The sequence below is a fragment of the Coregonus clupeaformis genome, chromosome 16 (assembly GCF_020615455.1).
Source record: "Coregonus clupeaformis isolate EN_2021a chromosome 16, ASM2061545v1, whole genome shotgun sequence".
Taxonomy (NCBI): domain Eukaryota; kingdom Metazoa; phylum Chordata; class Actinopteri; order Salmoniformes; family Salmonidae; genus Coregonus; species Coregonus clupeaformis.
This window is the reverse complement of record NC_059207.1, coordinates 46,589,979-46,614,060: the sequence shown is the minus strand read 5'-3', so window position 1 is coordinate 46,614,060 and position 24,082 is coordinate 46,589,979. Positions and strand designations below refer to the sequence as shown.

Sequence of the window (24,082 nt, the reverse complement as noted above, 5' to 3'; positions counted from 1 at the left end):
AATCTCAGACTTCCGACTCCAGTGTGTTCAAAACAACTGGGAACTTGGAAAAATACGAGGTCAAATCATGACGTCAGTGATCTTCGGGTCGGAAAGTCGGGGCTCTAGAAAGAGGCCCGTGTTTCCGAGTTGGAATTACGAGTTGGATGACCTGTTCAAAACGATTTTCCCAGTCGGAGCTCGTTGTTTCGGAGTTCCCAGTTGTCTTGAACGCACTGAAGTCGGAGCCGGAGATTTCCGAGTTCCCAGTTGTTTTGAACGCGGCATTAGCGAGCTAACGTAACCATGATATCGCCTACAAGTGTGATCAGGGACTTCTATTGGAAAAGTTGTTTCTGCCTGTCTTCATACGGTACTATCAATTACTAGTTGGAGGGGCGTTCACGTGCATTTTTCCTATCGTATTGACACGTTTTTCCCGTAATATTTACAAGTTCCTGACATGACATGAACGTGGCATTAGTATCGGCGAATCACAGTGTGTGTTGCTAGATTGTCGCCATCAAAGTGGATGCAGCCGATTTACGCCCGGGACATTCTGGAACATCCACGGGGCGAGCGGAGTTCTCATTTGTTCAACGACATTCAACTGAAAGTTCAGGTCTAGCCTACTGGCAAGCTAAATCAAATGCACCCACCTTGAGCGAATACATTTTTTTTATTAGCCAACCGAATGAATTGATCTTCAACAGCAAGTGGAACAGTGAGTACGTTTTACGCTTCACTTTACTCGAAGTAGGTAGTCAGGCTGGTTAGTTATAATCTATTCTTACTTAATTTGTAATGTGTCGCATAACAGACCGATAGCAAGGTGTTGTCACTTGCCTGTTTTGTACATGTTGTGACATCTATCTAGTGCAAGATTGCTGCTTTTAGCTAGCTGGCTAGTTTTGTAACTCGCTGCAATCTGTTGTTGACTAAAGGTAACATTATAAGATAGAGGCTATATTGGGCATTTTGTTGTCCTGGTTTTCAAATTGGACATGTTTGCTCACCATTGCTATATCTAGCTAGCTAGCGTTAGATCTCTAATAATTGTAGTTAGCTAATTTAACCATAGATATTAGAGAAATTATTGGTTTAGCTAGCTAACGTTAATGTTGTTTGCAAATAGAAATGAGAAGTTACCAGCTAGCTATGTGCTCTGCTTCTCTAGGTCACTTCATAATAAATAACTTTATTAGTTGAAGGAGGTGTGTTGCTGTAGTGCTGGGTAGGAACAAAAGCCTGCACACACTTCAGTGGTCACCAGGTGCTGACCTCTTGTGTCAGTTGAGTTTTTTATGAAACTGCTGATCAGGGCTTGACATTAACTTTTTTAGCTAACGTTACTTGTATGACAAAAGATATGTAGGCCTAACACTATTTTTACGTCATTGTATGATGCAAGGAACCACTTTACAAAATAAAATGCATTACTATCTTTTTTCTACCATAGATAATCAGACAAAAATGTAGGCTACAGTCTTCCTATTGGCTTCTATGCATATTCAAGCATGTCTCAAAATACAACACTGGAGGATGGTTGGCCACCCTTGGTAGCCTATCAAATATTGCAACATTACAATTAGCCTACAACCAAATACTTTTTAGTGTCTTTATTAAATAATTCCCTCCCAGGGCTTGAAATTAAGGGCGTCCTGTTGTCCCGGGGACAATAAACAATATGTATATGGTTTAAAATGGACTCTGGGACAGTTCTGGGACAACAGATCCTAAATTCATACAATCACTGCACATATATATATATATATATATATATATATATATATATATATATATATATATATATATATATATACACACACAGTGGGAAAAAAAAGTATTTAGTCAGCCACCAATTGTGCAAGTTCTCCCACTTAAAAAGATGAGAGAGGCCTGTAATTTTCATCATAGGTACACATCAATTATGACAAACAAATTGAGGAAAAAAAATCCAGAAAATCACATTGTAGGATTTTTAATGAATTTATTTGCAAATTATGGTGGAAAATAAGTATTTGGTCACCTACAAACAAGCAAGATTTCTGGCTCTCACAGACCTGTAACTTCTTCTTTAAGAGGCTCCTCTGTCCTCCACTCGTTACCTGTATTAATGGCATCTGTTTGAACTTGTTATCAGTATAAAAGACACCTGTCCACAACCTCAAACAGTCACACTCCAAACTCCACTATGGCCAAGACCAAAGAGCTGTCAAAGGACACCAGAAACAAAATTGTAGACCTGCACCAGGCTGGGAAGACTGAATCTGCAATAGGTAAGCAGCTTGGTTTGAAGAAATCAACTGTGGGAGCAATTATTAGGAAATGGAAGACATACAAGACCACTGATAATCTCCCTCGATCTGGGGCTCCACGCAAGATCTCACCCCGTGGGGGTCAAAATGATCACAAGAACGGTGAGCAAAAATCCCAGAACCACACGGGGGGACCTAGTGAATGACCTGCAGAGAGCTGGGACCAAAGTAACAAAGCCTACCATCAGTAACACACTACGCCGCCAGAGGGCTCAAATCCTGCAGTGCCAGACGTGTCCCCCTGCTTAAGCCAGTACATGTCCAGGCCCATCTGAAGTTTGCTAGAGTGCATTTGGATGATCCAGAAGAGGATTGGGAGAATGTCATATGGTCAGATGAAACCAAAATAGAACTTTTTGGTAAAAACTCAACTCAGTCGTGTTTGGAGGACAAAGAATGCTGAGTTGCATCCAAATAACACCATACCTACTGTGAAGCATGGGGGTGGAAACATCATGCTTTGGGGCTGTTTTTCTGCAAAGGGACCAGGACGACTGATCTGTGTAAAGGAAAGAATGAATGGGGCCATGTATCGTGAGATTTTGAGTGAAAACCTCCTTCCCTCAGCAAGGGCATTGAAGATGAAACGTGGCTGGGTCTTTCCAGCATGACAATGATCCCAAACACACCGCCCGGGCAACGAAGGAGTGGCTTCGTAAGAAGCATTTCAAGGTCCTGGAGTGGCCTAGCCAGTCTCCAGATCTTAACCCCATAGAAAATCTTTGGAGGGAGTTGAAAGTCTGTGTTGCCCAGCGACAGCCCCAAAACATCACTGCTCTAGAGGAGATCTGCATGGAGGAATGGGCCAAAATACCAGCAACAGTGTGTGAAAACCTTGTGAAGACTTACAGAAAATATTTGACCTGTGTCATTGCCAACAAAGGGTATATAACAAAGTATTGAGAAACTTTTGTTATTGACCAAATACTTATTTTCCACCATAATTTGCAAATAAATTCATTAAAAATCCTACAATGTGATTTTCTGGATTTTTTTTCCTAATTTTGTCTGTCATAGTTGACGTGTACCTATGATGAAAATTACAGGCCTCTCTCATCTTTTTAAGTGGGAGAACTTGCACAATTGGTGGCTGACTAAATACTTTTTTCCCCCACTGTATATATATATATATATATATATATATTTGTTTTAAGCAATGAGGCTGATGCAACAGATCAGACAGTTTAGCTTATAAAGTTGTATTTCTTCATATTATAAGCTCCACAATGCGCACATGGCTGTAGGCTACAGGTGAATGTTTCCAAAATGCATTTAGTGGAAAACACTTCTCAAAAGCGCACTGCACGCACAAGCTGTTTCATGTGAGTTAAGAAAGAGGGGAGATCTAAAGATGCCTTAACTAGCATGGGTTACTAGGATAGAAATGAGTATGAAAATGTATGCACTCACTAACTGTAAGTCGCTCTGGATAAGAGCGTCTGCTAAATGACTAAAATGTAAAAATGATAACTAGGATTATGCCTTTGGCTGCTGGACAATAAAATAACATTGCTTTGAAAACCAATAGAACATGAGAAAAATGCTGGTTTCAATGGCATATTAAGTGTTTATAAAATAATTCCCTCAACATTTCTATGGTGGTATTTTGGCTAGGCTACTTTGAGACATGCTTCATAAAATGACAAACGTCTAGGTTTTAAACAAATATGTTTACGGTTAAATAAATAGTTTCAAAATGCTGACCATCTCCGTTCAAATTCAAGGTGGGTGATGTGCTATGCGCAACAGGCACTGTCTTTCACTCTCTGGTCTTGTGACCATGAACGAACCGTGCCTCGTATGTCGACAGAATCAAGCCTTTAGACTTTAATGTTAATTATCCTTTATTATATTTGTCAAACATGACTGGTGTTTAGCCTATATTTATGTAATTAAAAGTCTCATTAAAGTTTGGCCACATTTTCTGGCGCCTCCCTCATGTCAGCACGGTTTGGACATGAGGCTTTAGCCAATATGCATATCACCTACACTTTGGAATGTTGCCCTTTTTATTTATGTAGACCTACATTAATAAATAAAAAAATTATATATTGTTCCAATGTTGGCGCCTCTGATCCAATTCTGATCGGAGTAATTGTTTGATATTGTGATTATTAATGTTTTACTTGGCCAGTTGGATAACTTAAATCTAGGCTATATTCTTCTTGTCCAATTGATGTAAAAATGTTTTACTTGTCCTGGACAAGAGTACAAGTGTTAGTTCAAAGTCCATCATTTCACATAATTTGGCCTTCTAATCACCTCTATCAGGTTACAAGAAAGTATGTGGACACAAATGAGGGCTTGTCAACAATATTGCTGTCCTGTATTGAATATTTCAGGATTAGGCTACCACTTGGGTGAGGGTAGGGGCTTAGCATACAGTAGCTACAGAATTGTTAGCTTGTGTAAAAATACGCCAGCAATTTTTCAACTAACCTTTACATAGCGAGAACGTTACTTCCTCTCAACTTGGACGTTACCAGTGTCTTCTCATCTCCCAATGCTAGTTGCAGGTGGAACGTAAGAATTTAGAAAATGTTTAATTAATTAAATTAAATGCCTTTTTTGCTCCATGAGGTAATCCAACAATGTGTATGCCGCCATGTCTATTTCAGATCTTCTGTCATTGCTCAGGACAGGTGGGTGTTGGATCACCTCATGGAGCAAAAATGTATTTAATTGATTAACGGAGCATTTTCTTATTCTTCCGTTCCACCTTCAACTGGCGATGGTAGACGAGAAGACACCGGTAACTTGTTGAGAGGAAGTAACGTTGTCGCTATGTAAAGGTTCGTTGACAAATTGCTGCGGAGGCTTTACACTAGCTAAGCTGTAATGGATATGGAACATTCTCATATCACGTGACGTTTCTGTAGCTAGGGCTTGGTACAGCTGTGGCAGGTGAAATCGCTACCTGTACAATCTTGTATGATATCTAGTTTGTCTCCTTTGTAAATTGAACCTAGGCCATGCCATAGTGTAGGGTAGTCTTGTGAAGACACTGACTGCTCTGACACTCAAGAGGTCATATGCAGCAATTCCCCCTCACACCCCTTTTCTCACTTTACTGCTTTTCTCACTTTACTATACTTTTTTTTCCAGCTCTTGTCAACATGTCCAAGTTTTGAAATTGACCGTGCCCAGTGTAAGAGAGCGTCCCCCACCCCTAACACCCCCATGTGTATCATCTTCTTCAAGTTCGACCCTCGGCCTGCATCCAGAAATGCCTACAGGTAAGGCCTCTTCTCCTTGCCTCTGTACTACAGTGAGGGAAAAAAAGTATTTGATCCCCTGCTGATTTTGTACGTTTGCCCACTGACAAAGAAATGATCAGTCTATAATTTTAATGGTAGGTTTATTTCAACAGTGAGAGACAGAATAACAACAAAAAATCCAGAAAAACCCATATCAAAAATGTTATAAATTGATTTGCATTTTAATTAGGGAAATAAGTATTTGACCCCCTCTCAATCAGAAAGATTTCTGGCTCCCAGGTGTCTTTTATACAGGTAACGAGCTGAGATTAGGAGCACACACTTAAAGGGAGTGCTCCTAATCTCAGCTTGTTACCTGTATAAAATACACCTGTCCACAGAAGCAATCAATCAATCAGATTCCAAACTCTCCACCATGGCCAAGACCAAAGAGCTCTCCAAGGATGTCAGGGACAAGATTGTAGACCAACACAAGGCTGGAATGGCCTACAAGACCATCGCCAAGCAGCTTGGTGAGAAGGTGACAACAGTTGGTGCGATTATTCGCAAATGGAAGAAACACAAAATAACTGTCAATCTCCCTTGGCCTGGGGCTCCATGCAAGATCTCACCTCGTGGAGTTGCAATGATCATGAGAACGGTGAGGAATCAGCCCAGAATTACAGGGGAGGATCTTGTCAATGATCTCGAGGCAGCTGGGACCATAGTCATCAAGAAAACAATTGGTAACACACTACGCCGTGAAGGACTGAAATCCTTCAGCGCCCGCAAGGTCCCCCTGCTCAAGAAAGCACATCAAATCAAATCACATTTTATTGGCCACATGCGCCGAATACAACAGGTGTAGACATTACAGTGAAATGCTTACTTACAGCCCTTAACCAACAATGCATTTATTTTTTTATAAAAAAAGTAAAATAAAACAACAACAAAAAAGTGTTGAGAAAAAATTAGCAGAAGTAAAATAAAATAACAGTAGGGAGGCTATATATACAGGGGGGTACCGGTGCAGAGTCAATGTGCGGGGGCACCGGATAGTTGAGGTAATATACAGTGGGGAAAAAAAGTATTTAGTCAGCCACCAATTGTGCAAGTTATCCCACTTAAAACGATGAGAGAGGCCTGTAATTTTCATCATAGGTACACGTCAACTATGACAGACAAAATGAGAAAAAAAAATCCAGAAAATCACATTGTATGATTTTTTATGAATTTATTTGCTAATTATGGTGGAAAATAAGTATTTGGTCAATAACAAAAGTTTCTCAATACTTTGTTATATACCCTTTGTTGGCAATGACACAGGTCAAACGTTTTCTGTAAGTCTTCACAAGGTTTTCACACACTGTTGCTGGTATTTTGGCCCATTCCTCCATGCAGATCTCCTCTAGAGCAGTGATGTTTTGGGGCTGTCGCTGGGCAACACGGACTTTCAACTCCCTCCAAAGATTTTCTATGGGGTTGAGATCTGGAGACTGGCTAGGCCACTCCAGGACCTTGAAATGCTTCTTACGAAGCCACTCCTTCGTTGCCCGGGCGGTGTGTTTGGGATCATTGTCATGCTGAAAGACCCAGCCACGTTTCATCTTCAATGCCCTTGCTGATGGAAGGAGGTTTTCACTCAAAATCTCATGATACATGGCCCCATTCATTATTTCCTTTACACGGATCAGTCGTCCTGGTCCCTTTGCAGAAAAACAGCCCCAAAGCATGATGTTTCGACCCCCATGCTTCACAGTAGGTATGGTGTTATTTGGATGCAACTCAGCATTCTTTGTCCTCCAAACACGACGAGTTTAGTTTTTACCAAAAAGTTCTATTTTGGTTTCATCTGACCATATGACATTCTCCCAATCCTCTTCTGGATCATCCAAATGCACTCTAGCAAACTTCAGACGGGCCTGGACATGTACTGGCTTAAGCAGGGGGACACGTCTGGCACTGCAGGATTTGAGTCCCTGGCGGCGTAGTGTGTTACTGATGGTAGGCTTTGTTACTTTGGTCCCAGCTCTCTGCAGGTCATTCACTAGGTCCCCCGTGTGGTTCTGGGATTTTTGCTCACCGTTCTTGTGATCATTTAAACCCCACGGGGTGAGATCTTGCTTGGAGCCCCAGATCGAGGGAGATTATCAGTGGTCTTGTATGTCTTCCATTTCCTAATAATTGCTCCCACAGTTGATTTCTTCAAACCAAGCTGCTTACCTATTGCAGATTCAGTCTTCCCAGCCTGGTGCAGGTCTACAATTTTGTTTCTGGTGTCCTTTGACAGCTCTTTGGTCTTGGCCATAGTGGAGTTTGGAGTGTGACTGTTTGAGGTTGTGGACAGGTGTCTTTTATACTGATAACAAGTTCAAACAGGTGCCATTAATACAGGTAACGAGTGGAGGACAGAGGAGCCTCTTAAAGAAGAAGTTACAGGTCTGTGAGAGACAGAAATCTTGCTTGTTTGTAGGTGACCAAATACTTATTTTCCACCATAATTTGCAAATAAATTCATTAAAAATCCTACAATGTGATTTTCTGGATTTTTTTTTCTCAATTTGTCTGTCATAGTTGACGTGTACCTATGATGAAAATGACAGGCCTCTCTCATCTTTATAAGTGGGAGAACTTGCACAATTGGTGGCTGACTAAATACTTTTTTTCCCCACTGTATACATGTGGGTAGAGTTAAAGTGACTATGCATAAATAATTAACAGAGTAGCAGCAGCGTAAAAAGATGGGGTGGGGGTGAGGGGGCAGTGCAAATAGTTCGGGTAGCCATGATTAGCTGTTCAGGAGTCTTATGGCTTGGGGGTAGAAGCTGTTGAGAAGTATTTTGGACCTAGAGTTGGCACTCCGGTACCGCTTGCCGTGCGGTAGCAGAGAGCAGTCTATGACTAGTGTGGCTGGAGTCTTTGACCATTTTGAGGGCCTTCCTCTGACACCTCCTGGTATAGAGGTCCTGGATGGCAGGAAGCTTGGCCCCAGTGATGTACTGGGCCGTACGCACTACCCTCTGTAGTGCCTTGCTGTCGGAGGCCGAGCAGTTGCCATACCAGGCGGTGATGCAACCAGTCAGGATGTTCTCGATGGTGCATCTGTATAATTTTTTAAGGATCTGAGGACCCATGCCAAATCTTTTCATACTCCTGAGGGGGAATAGGCTTTGTCGTGCCCTCTTCACGACTGTCTTGGTGTGTTTGGACCATGATAGTTTGTTGGTGATGTGGACACCAAGGAACTTGAAGCTCTCAACCTGTTCCACTACAGCCCCGTCGATGAGAATGGGGGCGTGCTCAGTCCTCTTTTTTTTTCCTGTAGTCCACAATCTTCTCCTTTGTCTTGGTCACGTTGAGGGAGAGGTTGTTATCCTGGCACCACACGGCCAGGTCTCTGACCTCCTCCCTATAGGCTGTCTCATCGTTGTCGGTGATCAGGCCTACCACTGTTGTGTCGTCGGAAAACTTAATGATGGTGTTGGAATCGTGCCTGGCCATGCAGTCATGGGTGAACAGGGAGTACAGGAGGGGACTGAGCACGCACCCCTGAGGGGCCCCCGTGTTGAGGATCAGTGTGGCAGATGTGTTGTTACCTACCCTTACCACCTGGGGGCAGCCCGTCAGGAAGTCCAGGATCCAGTTGCAGAGGGAGGTGTTTAGTCCCAGGATCCTTAGCTTAGTGATGAGCTTTGAGGGAACTATGGTGTTGAATGCTGAGCTGTAGTCAATGAATAGCATTCTCACGTAGGTGTTCCTCTTGTCCAGGTGGGAAAGGGCAGTGTGGAGTGCAATAGAGATTGCATCATCTGTGGATCTGTTGGAGCGGTATGCAAATTGAGTGGGTCTAGGGTTTCTGGGATAATGGTGTTGATGTGAGCCATGACCAGCCTTTCAAAGCACTTCATGGCTACAGACGTCAGTGCTATGGGTCGGTAGTCATTTAGGCAGGTTATCTTAGTGTCCTTGGGCACAGGGACTATGGTGGTCTGCTTGAAACATGTTGGTATTACAGACTCAGTCAGGGACATGTTGAAAATGTCAGTGAAGACACTTGCCAGTTGGTCAGCACATGCTCGGAGTACACGTCCTGGTAATCCGTCTGGCCCTGCGGCCTTGTGAATGTTGACCTGCTGAAAAGTCTTACTCACATTGGCTACGGAGAGCGTGATCACATAGTCATCCGGAACAGTTGGTGCTCTCATGCTGTTGCTTGCCTCGAAGCGACCATAGAAGTGGTTTAGCTCGTCTGGAAGTCTTGTGTCACTGGGCAGCTCGCGGCTGTGCTTCCCTTTGTAGTCTGTAATAGTTTTCAAGCCCTGCCACATCCGACGAGCGTCAGAGCCGGTGTAGTACGATTCAATCTTAGTCCCGTACTGACTCTTTGCCTGTTTGATGGTTCGTCGGAGGGCATAGCTGGATTTCTTATAAGCGTCCGGGTTAGAGTCCCGCTCCTTGAAAGCGGCAGCCCTACCCTTTAGCTCAGTGCGGATGTTGTCTGTAATCCATGGCTTCTGGTTGGGGTATGTACGTACGTCACTGTGGGGACGACGTCATCGATGCACTTATTGATGAAGCCAGTGACTGATGTGGTGTACTCCTCAATGCTATCTGAAGAATCCCGGAACATGTTCCAGTCTGTGCTAGCAAAACAGTCCTGTAGCTTAGCATCTGTGTCATCTGACCACTTTTTTATTAACTGAGTCACTGGTGCTTCCAGCTATAGTTTTTGCTTATAAGCAGGAATAAGGAGGATATAGTTATGGCCAGATTTGCCAAATGGAGGGCGAGGGAGAGCTTTGTATGCGTCTCTGTGTGTGGAGTAAAGGTGGTCTAATGTTTTTTTTCCTCTGGTTGCACATTTAACATGCTGGTAGAAATTAGGTAGAACTGATTTAAGCTTCCCTGCATTAAAGTCCCCGGCCACTAGGAGCGCTGCCTCAGGATGAGCGTTTTCCTGTTCACTTATGGCCTTATACAGCTCATTCATTGCAATCTTAATGCCAGCATTGGTTTGTGGTGGTAAATAGACAGCTATGAATAATATAGGTGAAAACATGCCTGTCTGAAGTTTGCCAATGAACATCTGAATGATTCAGAGGAGAACTGGGTGAAAGTGTTGTGGTCAGATGGGACCAAAATGGAGCTCTTTGGCATCAACTCAACTCGCCTTGTTTGGAGGAGGAGGAATGCTGCTTATGACCCCAAGATCACCATCCCCACCGTCAAACATGGAGGTGGAAACATTATGCTTTGGGGGTGTTTTTCTGCTAAGGGGACAGGACAACTTCACCGCATCAAAGGGACGATGGACGGGGCCATGTACTGTCAAATCTTGGGTGAGAACCTCCTTCCCTCAGCCAGGGCATTGAAAATGGGTCGTGGATGGGTATTCCAGCATGACAATGACCCAAAACACACGGCCAAGGCAACAAAGGAGTGGCACAAGAAGAAGCACATTAAGGTCCTGGAGTGGCCTAGCCAGTCTCCAGACCTTAATCCCATAGAAAATCTGTGGAGGGAGCTGAAGGTTCGAGTTGCCAAACATCAGCCTCGAAACCTTAATGACTTGGAGAAGATCTGCAAAGAGGAGTGGGACAAAATCCCTCCTGAGATGTGTGCAAACCTGGTGGCCAACTGCAAGAAACGTCTGACCTCTGTGATTGCCAACAAGGGTTTTGCCACCAAATACTTATTTCCCTCATTCAAATGCAAATCAATTTATAACATTTTTGACATGTGTTTTTCTGGATTTTTTTGTTGTTACTCTGTCTCCCACTGTTCAAATAAACCTACCATTAAAATTATAGACTGAACATTTCTTTGTCAGTGGGCAAACGTACAAAATCAGCAGGGGATAAAATACTTTTTTCCCTCACTGTATATATTACCACACATTTCATTTTCAAATAGCCTAGTCTGGACTGCTCTCATTTTACCTCATAACTTTAGGCTTATATTCAGAGGATGGTTTAAAAAGATGTACACCTCCAGATGTTGAGCTCAACTTTAATTTAAAAAAGGAATCATAGCATCATTGAGTTTGACGCAGGGGACATTCTTCCCATCTCTTGATAAAAAATGATTACAATTCTTATTCCCTGCTCTCTCGAAGATGCATTAGGCTAGTGCTGAAGTGTAGCATCTCCAATCTGATGTAGCACCCAAAGCAGAGTAGCAATGATAAGAACCCTAGAGAATTTGTGATGCTGTCTCACTGGAGTTCTTCAAAGCTAGCCTGGATCCAAACTGAATTGCTCCGTTTCACTTCACAATTTCAATGAAACGGAACAATTCAGTTTGGATGCAGGCAAATTCAAAGCTTTCCATGTTGGTCTAAAGCTCTGCGGAACACCATCTAGGGCTACCATCCGCTAACCTTTACTACAGTCACTGCTGATTTCTCTCAGTGAATGTCCTTGAAGGCCAGTGGTAGAGGAGCAGTCAATGCAATTTAAAGCCCTGCTTATAGTAATCCCTTGGGATCTGTGGAGCTCTCTCTACCTGGCCAGGGTCTATCTCTGCCTTTGCCTCTGGGAGATTGCCCTAGCCTAAGGCAATCACAGTGGAGGTGTGTGTGTTAGCAATGACTCACTCGGCACCCACAGGATACGTGTAACCTATAGGCCTAGCATCCTCGTTGTGGTTGAATTGAGTGCATGTAGGCCTAGGTTATGTCAGTGAGCGAAATGGCAAAAGAATGCAAGAATGCTAAATTCCTCTTGAGTAACTGGTTTTCTTCCATGCACCCAATGCCCCCAACATCCCTGCCTGCCAATAAAGTTCTGTTTTGAATTCCAATTAGGCCTATGTATTGTTTCATGATTAGTACTTTCCCTTGCAATATAGGAGTATGGCTATCATGGATGGGAGGTATCTTGCTGAAATATTAGCCATCCCATTGACTTTGTCTCAAACATATATATATTTTTGTAAGTAAAGAATAAGTGACATGAATAAATTGTATCATTCTCTACAATTGCACTCTCTGCATAGCTGGGCCCTGTTGGTTTTCTTGTTGTTTCTCTCCTAGTGATTCCCACAGGCTCAGATGGATAAACAGATGGATGCTCTGCTCTCTCCTGTGTAGAATCATTAGTGCTTGCTTTGTTTCTGGGTCAGTGTCGTAGACTCTTGGGGCACACATGTCACCGCAACCGGCTTTGCATCATTAGCCTTTGATGCACAGAGGTTGACCTCGATTAGGTCAATTTGCTTTATTTGTTCTTAAAGAAATCCACCTCCCTCTGAACAAGATTAATGGGAGACACTGTCTGCCGTGAAGGCCCAGATGAAAGATACAATTATTACGTATGTCATTATAGTTCAGTGACTAATTTCTGTTCCATACTCGTGCGCCGTGAATAAATGCCTCTCTCAGTGGAACTATTTAATCCTCGTCGCTTTGACCGGTGACCTTGTCATGGCAACTAATACGTCTCAGGTAGTTGGCTTTGACGAGGGACGTAGTGGAAAACAAACATGCGTGGTGCATGTTCTGTGTGTCTAATGAATGCACATCATTATCTGGGAACAGTGTGTACTAGCAGAATTTTCAACAGCGGAAGCAAGGACAAAGAGTAGAATACATGGAATATTCTTGGTCAACACTTACATGCTGACTAGACCGGGCACGCGCGTCCGTGTGTGCCATCGTGCGCGTGTTGATTTTGTCCACCCACACCAGACGCGATCAGGACACGCAGGTTGAAATATCAAAATGAACTCTGAACCAACTATATTAATTTGGGGACAGGTCAAAAAGCATTAAACATTTATGGCAATTTAGCTAGCTAGTTTGCTGTTGAGAACAAGTTCTCATTTACAACTGCGACCTGGCCAAGATAAAGCAAAGCAGTGCGATTTAAAAATAACAGATTAAAGGGTAAACCGAGTTTGTTTCTAGTAAACTCTCCTCCTTCAGGCTTCTTCTTCTTTGGACTTTATATGGCGGTTGGCAACCAACTTTAAGATGCATTACCACCACCAACTGGACCGGAGTGTGGACCTCAGTTCATCTTTCAATCACCCACGTGGGTATATGCTCCTAAATACCAATGAGGAGATGGGCGAGGCGGGTCTTTCAGCGCATCAAACGTCACAAATAAAACCAAAATATTAGCGCCTGGCTACGCAGACGTGCGCGAGCAGTGTGGATGCAATGATTGAATAACATGTATGTGAATATTTATTATGAAATGAGTGTACGTAATGCGAACGGTGTGGTCAGCATGTTAGAAATTGTTTTATACCCTCCCCCAGATATTTGCCTCATCACAATTCTATCTCGGAGATCTACAGACAGTTCCTTGGACTTCATTGTATAGTTTCTGCTCTGTCATGCACTGTCAACTGTGGAACCTTTTTATATAGACGTGTGTGCTTCTTTGTAAATAAGGTCCAAACAATTGAATTGGACACAGGTGGATTCCAATCAAGTTGTAGTGACATCTCGAGGATGATCAAAGGAAAATGGAATATACCTGAGCTCAATTTGGAGTGTCATAGGGATGTGAATACTTATGTAAATGAGATTTCTGTATTTAATTTTCAACACATTTGCTAAAATTTCTATAAAAAAATTAACTTTGTCATTATGGAGCATTGTGTGTAGATGGGTGAGAGAGAAAATATATTTCATCCATTTTGAATTCAGGCTGTAACACAATGAAATGTGGAATAAGTCAAGGGGTATGAATGAATAGGGCTGAGGCAGTCATGACATTTTGTCAGCCGGTTATTGGCATGAGAAAGACTGCCGGTCTCACGGTAATAGACCGTTAACATAGACATGTTTAGCATCTCCGGACCTCCACGCATACAAGCCGCTGATGCGTGCCTTTGGACATCTACATTTAAAAAAAGTCTAATAAATCCATTTAATATACACCATTACAAAAAATCCATTATTTATTTTAGGCAGGACTAAAGAAACATTATGATATGAAGAAAATGTATTTCAGAAGAACCGAAATATGAGTAGGCCTACTGTATGTTATCTGACTATGTGCCATGCCATAGGCTGTAGGCTAGTTCATTTAGCAGACAAGATATGCTTAAGTCCTGTGCCATTATTTTATATTGTGATTTTTATAGTAAGATTAATATTATTGAAGTAAAGCTGAATAAAATAGAAAGGATATTTTTCCCATTCCGGAGCGAGTACGCATATGAAGTGCCTATGTTGAGCGTAAAAGTGATCATTTGGGGGCCTCCCGAGTGGCGCAGCGGTCTAAGGCACATCATCGCAGCGCTTGAGGCGTCACTACAGACCCGAGTTTGATCCCAGGCTTTGTCGCAGCCGGCCGCGACCGGGAGACCCATGAGGCGGCGCACAATTGGCCCAGCGTCGTTCGGGGAGGGTTTGGCCGGCTGGGAAGTCCTTGTCCCATCGTGCTCAAGTGACTCCTGTGGCGAGCCGGGCGCAAGCACGCTGACACGGTCGCCAGATGTACAGTGTTTTTCCTCCGGCTGGCTTCCGGGTTAAGCGAGCAGTGTGTCAAGAAGCAGTACGGCGTTTCGGAGGACGCATGGCTCTCGACCTTCGCCTCTCCCGAGTCCGTACGGGAGTTGCAGCGATGGGACAAGACTGTAACTACCAATTGGATATCACGAAAAAGGGGGTAAAAAATAATAATATTTGAAACAGGTGCTATACGCTAGATTTAGTTATTTGGCAAATTTAGTTGTGAATGATAACCTTAGAATGTCTTAGAAATCAAAACACACAGTGCAAAGTATTCAGACCCCTTGACTTTTTCCACATTTTGTTACGTTACTTTCTTATTCTAAAATTGATTAAATAAAAAAAATGCTCCTCATCAATCTACACACAATAAATACCCCATAATGACAAAGCGAAAACAGGTTGAGATTTAGAACGGCCCATTATCAAAGGGGCAGGGGCAAAAATACATCATCCATATGCACTCAAATAGCGAATGGAGGCAGCTTTTCCTGCAGTTCGTTTAAAAATTATTCATACCCCTTGACTTTTTCCACATTTTGTTACGTTACAGCCTTATTCTAAAATTGATTACATAGTTTGTTTCCGTCATCAATCTACACACAATACCCCATAATGACAACGCAAAAATAGGTTTGTAGAAATTTTTGCAATTTTATTTAAAAAATAAAATTGAAATGCTACATTTACATAAGTATTCACACACTTTACTCAGTACTTTGTTGAAGCACCTTTTGGCAGCGACTACAGCCTCAAGTCTTCGTGGATATGACGCTACAAGCTTGGCACATCTGTATTTGGGGTGTTTCTTCCATTCTTCTCTGCAGATTCTCTCACGCTCTGTCAGGTTGGATGGGGAGCGTCGCTACACAGCTATTTTCAGGTCTCTCCAGAGATGTTCGATCTGGTTCAAGTCTGGGCTCTGGCTGGGCCACACAAAGACATTCAGAGACTTGTCCCGAAGCCACTCCTGCGTTGTCTTGGCTGTGTGCTTAGGGTCATTGTCCTGTTGGAAGGTGAACCTTCGCCGCAGTCTGAGGTCAATAATCTCTCTGTACTTTGCTCCGTTCATCTTTCCCTCGACCCTGACTTGTCTCCCAGTCCCTGCCGCTGATAAATATCCCCACAGCATGATGCTGCCACCACCATGCTTCACCGTATGGATGGTGCCAGGTTGCCTCCAGACGTGAAGCTTGGCATTCAGGCCAAAGAGTTCAATCTTGGTTTCATCAGACCAGAGAATCTTGTTTCTCATGGTCTGAGAGTCCTTTAGGTGCCTTTTGGCAAACTCCTGTCTCGGAGCTCTACGGACAATTCCTTTGACCTCATGGCTTGGTTTTTGCTCTGACATGCACTGTCAACTGTGGGACCTTTATATAGACAGGTGTGCCTTACCAAATCGTGTCCAATCAATTGAATTTACCACAGGTGGACTCCAATCAAGTTGTAGAAACACCTCAAGGATGATCAATGGAAACAGGATGCACCTGAGCTCAATTTCAAGTCTCATAGCAAAGGGGCTGAATACTTATGTAAATAAGGTATTTCTGTTTTTATTTTTAATAAATGTGCCAACATTTCTAAAAATCTGTTTTCGCTTTGTCATTATGGGTTGTTGTGTGTAGACTGAGGATTTTTTTGTATTTCATCAATTTTAGAATAAGGAGGTAAAATATCAAAATGTGGAAAAAGTCAAGGGGTCTGAATACTTTCCGAATGCACCGTAGTAGCAGCTGGGATCCTCTTTTTAATGGCAACCATCAAAACTCTGCTTTCACAAGGGATTGCATTTAGAAATGTCTGGGCTTATAAGAACACTTATTTCACTTCGTGCATAAAACACTGTTTGAGGAGCATGCAGTGCCTCTTTGCGTGACAGATGATATTCCGCTCAAACTCTATATGCCATGGGCACTCCAACCATGTTCCTGCAGCTACCAAGTGCTTAATTTGGGAAACCAAGTGAAATATGTTCGGGAACATCAATAGTAACATGTTTTCACAACTAAACATATTTAATTAAACTGACAGCCCCTATCTCTGCACACTCGAGAAAGGAATGAAGGAGAGAGAGGAAATGGAAATGCACGGTGGTGAGATATTCTGTAGCTAAAGGTAATGTCAGCCTAATAATTAGGAAAATATGAAAAATGCCCTATTACTAGGCTATTTAAAATCAAATACAAGTTCTCTATAATTGTAGGCTAACTCTGTAAGCTGCCCTGCACAATAACTGAACCAACAGCATCACGTCTGTAGCCATGAAGTGCTTTGAAAGGCTGGTCATGGCTCATATCAACACCATCATCCCAGAAACCCTAGACGCCCTCCAATTTGCATACCGCTCCAACAGATCCACTGATGACACAATCTCTATTGCACTCCACACTGCCCTTTCCCACCTGGACAAAAGGAACACCTACGTGGGAATGCTGTTCATTGACTACAGCTCAGTGTTCAACACCATAGTGCCCTCCAAGCTCATCACTAAGCTAAGGACCCTGGGACTGAACACCTCCCTCTGCAACTGGATCCTGGACTTCCTGACTGGCTTCCCCCAGGTGGTAAGGGTAGGCAACAACACATCTGCCACGCTGATCCTCAACACGGGGGCCCCTCAGGGGTGCGTGCTTAGTCCCCTCCTGTACTCCCTGTTCACCCAAGACTGCATGGCCAGGCACGACTCCAACACCATCATTAAGTTTGCAGATTACACGACGGTGGTAGGCTTGATCACCGACAACGATGAGACAGCCTATAGGGAGGAGGTCAGAGACCTGGCAGTGTGGTGCCAGGGCCACAACCTCTCCCTCATCGTGATCAAGACAAGGGAGAGATCGTGGACTACAGGAAAAGGAGGGCCGAGCACGCCCCCGTTCTCATCGACAGGGCTGTAGTGGAGCATGTTGAGAGCTTCAAGTTCCTTGGAGTCCACATCACCAACAAACTATCATGGTCCAAACACACCAAGACAGTCGTGAAGAGGGCACGACAACACCTATTCCCCCTCAGGAGACTGAAAAGATTTGGCATGGGTCCTCAGATCCTCAAAAAGTTATACAGCTGCACCATCGAGAGCATCCTGACTGGTTGCATCACCGCCTGGTATGGCAACTGCTCGGCCTCTACAGAGGGTAGTGCGTATAGCCAAGTTCATCACTGGGTCAATTTTCCTGCCATCCAGGACCTTACGGCGGTGTCAGAGGAAGGCCGTCTCTGCTACCGCACGGCAAGCGGTACCGGAGCGCCAAATCTAGGTCCAAAAGGCTTCTGAACAGCTTCTACCCCCAAGCCATAAGACTGCTGAACAGCTACCCGGACTATTTGCAGTGACCCCCCCCCCTCCATTTTTTTTTTTACGCTGCTGCTACTAGCTGTTTATTATCTATTATCTATGCATAGTCACTTTACCCCTACCTATATGTACATATTACCTCGACTAACCTGTACCCCACACATTGACTCGGTATCAGTACCCCCTGTATAAAGCCTTGTTATTGTTGCTCTTTTATTTTTTACTTTGGTTTATTTCGTAAATATTTGTTCTTAACTCTTATTTTTCTTAACTGCGTTGTTGGTGAAGGGCTTGTAAGTAAGCATTTCACGGTAAGGTCTACACCTGTTGTATTCGGCGCATGTGACAAATTCGATTTGATTGCCTAGGCCTATACGTTCTCTCCCAGAAAGTTTGGAGCGTAGCATAAGGTAACCAGTCCATCCAGTATGCATAATAATACAGTCCACACTCAAAGAGGATTACTAGAATTTGTTTAATTTTGGAGTATAGGCTAGAACAATTATGTACCAAAGACAATCTTAAATCTGTTTTGTTTTTCTGCCATGCATAATATGCAGTAGGCTATGTATTGTATAACGGCACTATCATTATGACTTTTCTATTCCGTTTTTTTTTGGGGGTTTGTGGTGTAGATACTTTATTTTATATATATAAATAATTTATATTTATATTATATATATATATATATATATATATATATATATATATATGCATAAGCTCTAATATGTGTATGGGTGTTCCACATGCATCATTTTTAATGCTTTGAATTAATCATCACCTTAGAAAGCGCTGTCCATTTCGTTGTGTTTGGCTTTGAAACAACATCCAGTTTCAACCTGTTGTTGAACTTCTGTCTTTAAATTGATCATCACAGTGAGGTCAAAAAGTGTAGCCTAACTGTTCGTTTTAAAAGCATGATACTGTTTTGATGATGTTTGATGTAATTTTCGATTCCATTTGCATTGATGTCAGAGTAGTTAGAGAGACAATAGAGCCATTAGCCAGTCATTAGCGAGTTGGGTACTACCAACAAATGTCCAGAGTGCATAAGAGAATTTGACTGCGGTCATGACTCATGACTGCCGATGTGACGGTAATACAGTCACCACAACAGCCCTAGGTATGAATACTTTCTGAAGGCTCTCTATCAATAAAAAAAATCTGGTGCTCCTACATTTTTAAAGTTGAGAACACCAGTGCTACCAAATACATTTTAATTTAGAGCCCTGGTTACAACTGTAGGTTATATTATAGGCCCACACATTTTGTATAAATACATTGACCCTACATTGGGGCGGCAGGTAGCTTAGTGGTTAAGAGCGTTGTGCCAGTAACCGAAAGGTCGCTGGTTCTAATCCCCGAGCCGACTAGGTGAAAAATCTGTCGATGTGCCCTTGAGCAAGACACTTAACCCTAATTACACCTGTAAGTCGCTCTGGATAAGAGCGTCTGCTAAAATGACTAAAATAAAATTGTCTCTTAGAGCCAGAACAAAAGAAGTCAAGAAAGAGCAACTAAGTTTCACAGGGAACTTAATGGTGTTCACAGTGACATTCAATTTAGGCTACTTCTACAAACCTCAAATTACTAAGGTCCCACTGCGAGGCCACCTCTCTCCCAACGCCACAGATCTATGACAGCTTCAGCTGCCTACTCGTATAGGGCAGCCAAACTGGCAGAAAACTGGGAGGAAAACCCCCACAATCGTGTGTGTGTGGTGGCGGGTGTGTGTGTGTGCGTGCTGGGCTAGCTGATGATTCATTGGACAGTAGCTGAACAGTAATGTGAAGTCACTAAGTCATGCACTGTTGCCTTGCTAAATAAGTGACAGTTGTGCAGAGCTAGTAAAAAGTCGCCAGAGATTAATGTCAAATGTAGCATTAGCTACAACAGTGGATAGTCTGTCAGTGTGGTGAGTGGCACATTAAGGCCCATTTGTTATGGGATAACTACAGAAAATTGCAGTAGGTGGTGGTGGTGGTGGCACTGTATAAGGCCTAGGTTTCAGTTAAATGCTGATAACTTGTGAGCCTCATACCAGTCTTTGTTTCATATAGTCTAGTCTATGGAACAGTTCCTGTTCACTGAGCTCCTTCCTCCAATGTGTGCTGTATGACAGGTCTTCTTTTTTAAGAGTATTTTCTTCTGATCCTATGGATCCTCATCAATTCCTTCCCCTCCCCATCTTCAATATCTTGCTCTCTCTGTTGGAGACAGTGTGGGGCGAGCAGCATAGCAGTGGGGGTTAAAACACCAGTTCTAACTGCTCAAATCACAGGTGTCGGCAATCAATTCAAGACCAATTCATTCTCATAATGAGCTACTGTCTATCCAGTCTATGGAATGGAGAAATGGTCAGCTGAGCTGAGTGTGTAAGATAGCTGATATGGGAGAGAGGAGGGGTGGGGTATCATGTAATTCTTGCTCCCCTTTGTGTGAGAAATGCACATGGATAGTCTACAATCCTGGCTGAATGTGAGGAGGGATTTCTTTAGCCAAAGACTTGGCCTAATCATTAACATCATTGTCCAAACGTTGGTCTGTTTGAGAAGTGAATTCTGTGGCCAGACATGTCGTAATAATTAACTTTGTCGAAATGTTAGTCTGATGTCTGGTTAAGAGAGCTACCATTGGAGGTGATTTGGCTTTAGAGGGCTGTCAGGAGAAAGCGGCACATTTATTCTGTCTCTGTCCGCTGCTCTGGATCAATCTGATACTAGCACCTCCCCTGGCCTTTAGTAGCCTCAGCCTCTCTCTGACATGGCCCTTTTGGAACATTGAAGGATGATAAAAAAAAAATTTGTATTATGGATTTGATGTGATGTTTGCAATGGTGTGGGGCCTGAAAAAGCCCATCTCTTGTGATCTGTCTATGCACACTGTGCAGCAGTCCAAGCTGAATGGAGAAAGTCGGCAGGGGTTGTAATGTTATTGCGGTAAGGTAATCAAGGTACATGGAAAGGCAGAGGTATGGCATGCGTCCCAAATTTAAACCCCTTTCCCTATATAGTGCACTACTTTTGACCAGTACCCATGGGCTCTAGCACATCAGCTTTCTCCTGCTGCTGCAGCTGATGGGGACCCGGGGTGCAAAGCGAAACCTTGCCCTGTCCTGAGGGGAGGAATAGTGCACACACAGACCAATAGGGAACATGCAACCTCAGTCAGGAGCTCAGCTCAGTCAGGTCTGCAGCACAGCACTGCACAGCTCTGCATTTCTCTCTCACACTTAAGGTGTTTGCGTGCTTCCCAACCGAATTAGTTCAGTGCATATGTTATGACATTTTGTATTTTTTTTAGTTCGTTTTGGACTTTGGTGAGGGTTTTTTCGGCTGTTCGGGCACACTTTTTTTTGTTGAGTTTTGTCCGCTTTTTTTCTAGTTTTTCAAGCGACAGTCTTTTTAAGGGAGTATGCGACCACACTCGTTCGGCATGCTGACATCTTTATTCACTCAATGGTGCAGAATGCAGCCTGGCAAATGAGCACAGGCTGCTTCCCAAATGGCATCTTATTCCCTTTATAATGCACTACTTTTGACCAGAGTGCTATGGGCCCTGGTATAAAGTAGTGCACTAGATAGGGTGCAATTTGGGCTCAGTCACTTCGATTAAAGCGATGAGACCCAAAGCATATATATATATATGACAAGATGGATACCACCACTAGGTTATGATGCTAAAGAACATTACCTTAAGTGGTCTACTATGGTCTCCCTCGTAACTCTAGTCCTCTCTTTTACTCTTTTTTTCCCTCAGGCTAATTTTGGCTGCAAACAGAGATGAGTTCTACAACAGGCCAACCAAAGCTGCAGACTTTTGGGCGAGCAACAGCGAGATCCTCAGCGGTAAGTATCTGCACTTGACGCTGAAGTGGCAGAACCACACTGTGGGGCGACAGAGATAATTCTGGAGAGGAGTCCCTTCTGTTTCCCCTGTGTCTTTCTCTGAGAGCCTCTATTTCACCACCATTTCAGCTCAGCTAGAATGCATGAGCCAGATATTGGTTTCTATGTCAAGAGACCAGTTTTGAGAGGGATTTAATGCACTTAGTGTGCCAGTCATTCCATTCTTTCATTATTAAGAGAATAGCTCTACTACAGTATATTGACTGAGAACAAATGCATCTCTTTGAGTGTTAAGGCTGTTTAAAAAGTGGACAGGGTGGAAGGCTAAGAAGTTGGATTAGGACAAGGGTCCTGTCATAGAGCAAGAGCATTGCTTCTCTGTTTCTGAGTGATTCCTTTCATTTCCTCTCCCTCTCACAACAGACTAGGAAGTTGTTTTGTTCAACAGCCTCTTTATAGTATTTTCGATATTAAATGTTTTCATTACACAGTCTATATGTTTATTTTTAAACTGGGTGGTTCGAGACTTGAATGCTGATTGGCTGACAGCCGTGGTATATCAGACCGTATACCACAGGTATGACAAAACATGTGTTTTTACTGCTCTAATTATGTTGGTAACCAGTTTATAATAGCAATAAGGCACCTCGGGGTTTGTGGTTTATGGCCAATATACCACGGTGCCTATGAACAGCCCTTAGCCGTGGTATATTGGCCATATACCAAACCCCCTCAGGCCTTATTGCTTAATTATAGCTTCCTTTTATCTTTCTTGTTTTCTGGGAAATCTAGAGTGACACTGTTGGAGTTAATTGAGGTCTACAAGGGATTAGGGTATAGGATTGGTTTGGAAATTAGGGTCTAAGGGTCAGGTTTTATGTTTGCTTGGGATTAAGTCATCCAAATTGTATTCGTTTTATTTGAGGTTAGTTGCTGGTAAACACAATACAGCCCAGCATGGAAATCAATCATCCTTCTTCCTGTCGGCCAGTCGGTTAGCAGAGAAAATGCAGAGATGCCCTTAGTTGTTCATCCGTCTCCTTTCCCCCTGTAATTGGGGGGGGTCGGACTCCAGTAGCAGCCATTTAATTGATGGCTGATTTTATGTGGTGTGGCAGAATTGAACAAGTGTGGCCAGTGAGGCTCTTATCTGGTCTGGGGGTGGAGGGACGGTGGTAGGGCTGATGGAAGGTGATGGATTATGCAGCATGTTGATCTTTGTCTGAGTGAGTCCACACAAGTCAATCTCAGCCTGATCTTACAGCTAAACAATGTATTGATGTTTGTTGCCATTTTATTCAACTTTGCCTCACAGGGAGAGTAGAACTGAGAGGGACTTTTGAAACCTTTTTCAAGAACAGCACACACATAGTGGCACTGACTGTCTTCATGTTTATTGTCTGCTCTACCACCACTCTGGGGGAGTAAGCGCTGGGATTCCAGCAGCTCCATCTCGACCTGTCCCCAGGGGCTTCAGGCCTTGGCTGGGTTTCTCTGCAGCAGAGTACCTCTCCTCTGTTCCCTGAATGTCTCAGTGGGCCTACAGTGCATTCGGAAAGTGTTCAAACCCCTTGACTTTTTCCACATTTTGTTACGTTACAGCCTTATTCTAAAATTGATTAAATTGTTTTTTCCCCCTCATCAATCAACACACAATACCCCATAATGTTTTTTTTTGCTAATTTATATATAACAAAAAAAAACTATATTTACATAAGTATTCAGACCCTTTACTCAGTACTTTGTTGAAGCACCTTTGGCAGCGACTACAGCCTCAAGTCTTCTTGGGTATGACGCTACAAGCTTGGCACATCTGTATTTGGGTAGTTTCTCCCATTCTTCTCTGCAGATCCTCTCAAACTCTGTCAGGTTGGATGGGGAGCTTGCTGCACAGCTATTTTCAGGTCTCTCCAGAGATGTTAGATCGGGTTCAAGTCCGGGCTCTGGCTGTGCCACTCAAGGACATTCAGAGACTTGTC

At 43.1% G+C, this 24,082-nt stretch overlaps 1 protein-coding gene across 7 annotated transcripts in view; it reads left to right on the top strand.

The window, feature by feature from the left end:
• Positions 1-517: 517 nt before the first annotated feature.
• Positions 518-24,082, top strand: part of LOC121585011 (transport and Golgi organization protein 2 homolog) — a 51,050-nt gene continuing 27,485 nt past the window's right edge. Inside the window, exons 1-3 of one of the 7 annotated variants that reach the window (XM_041901315.1) lie at positions 518-703; positions 5,403-5,533; positions 22,015-22,103. In XM_041901315.1, coding sequence (XP_041757249.1) covers positions 5,478-5,533; positions 22,015-22,103 — 145 coding nt within the window. In that variant the 5' untranslated portion in view covers positions 518-703; positions 5,403-5,477. Of the gene's footprint in view, positions 752-904; positions 924-5,402; positions 5,534-22,014; positions 22,104-24,082 lie in introns of those variants that run through there. The other 6 variants (XM_041901318.1, XM_041901317.1, XM_041901316.1 and 3 more) reach the window with 6 other exon arrangements.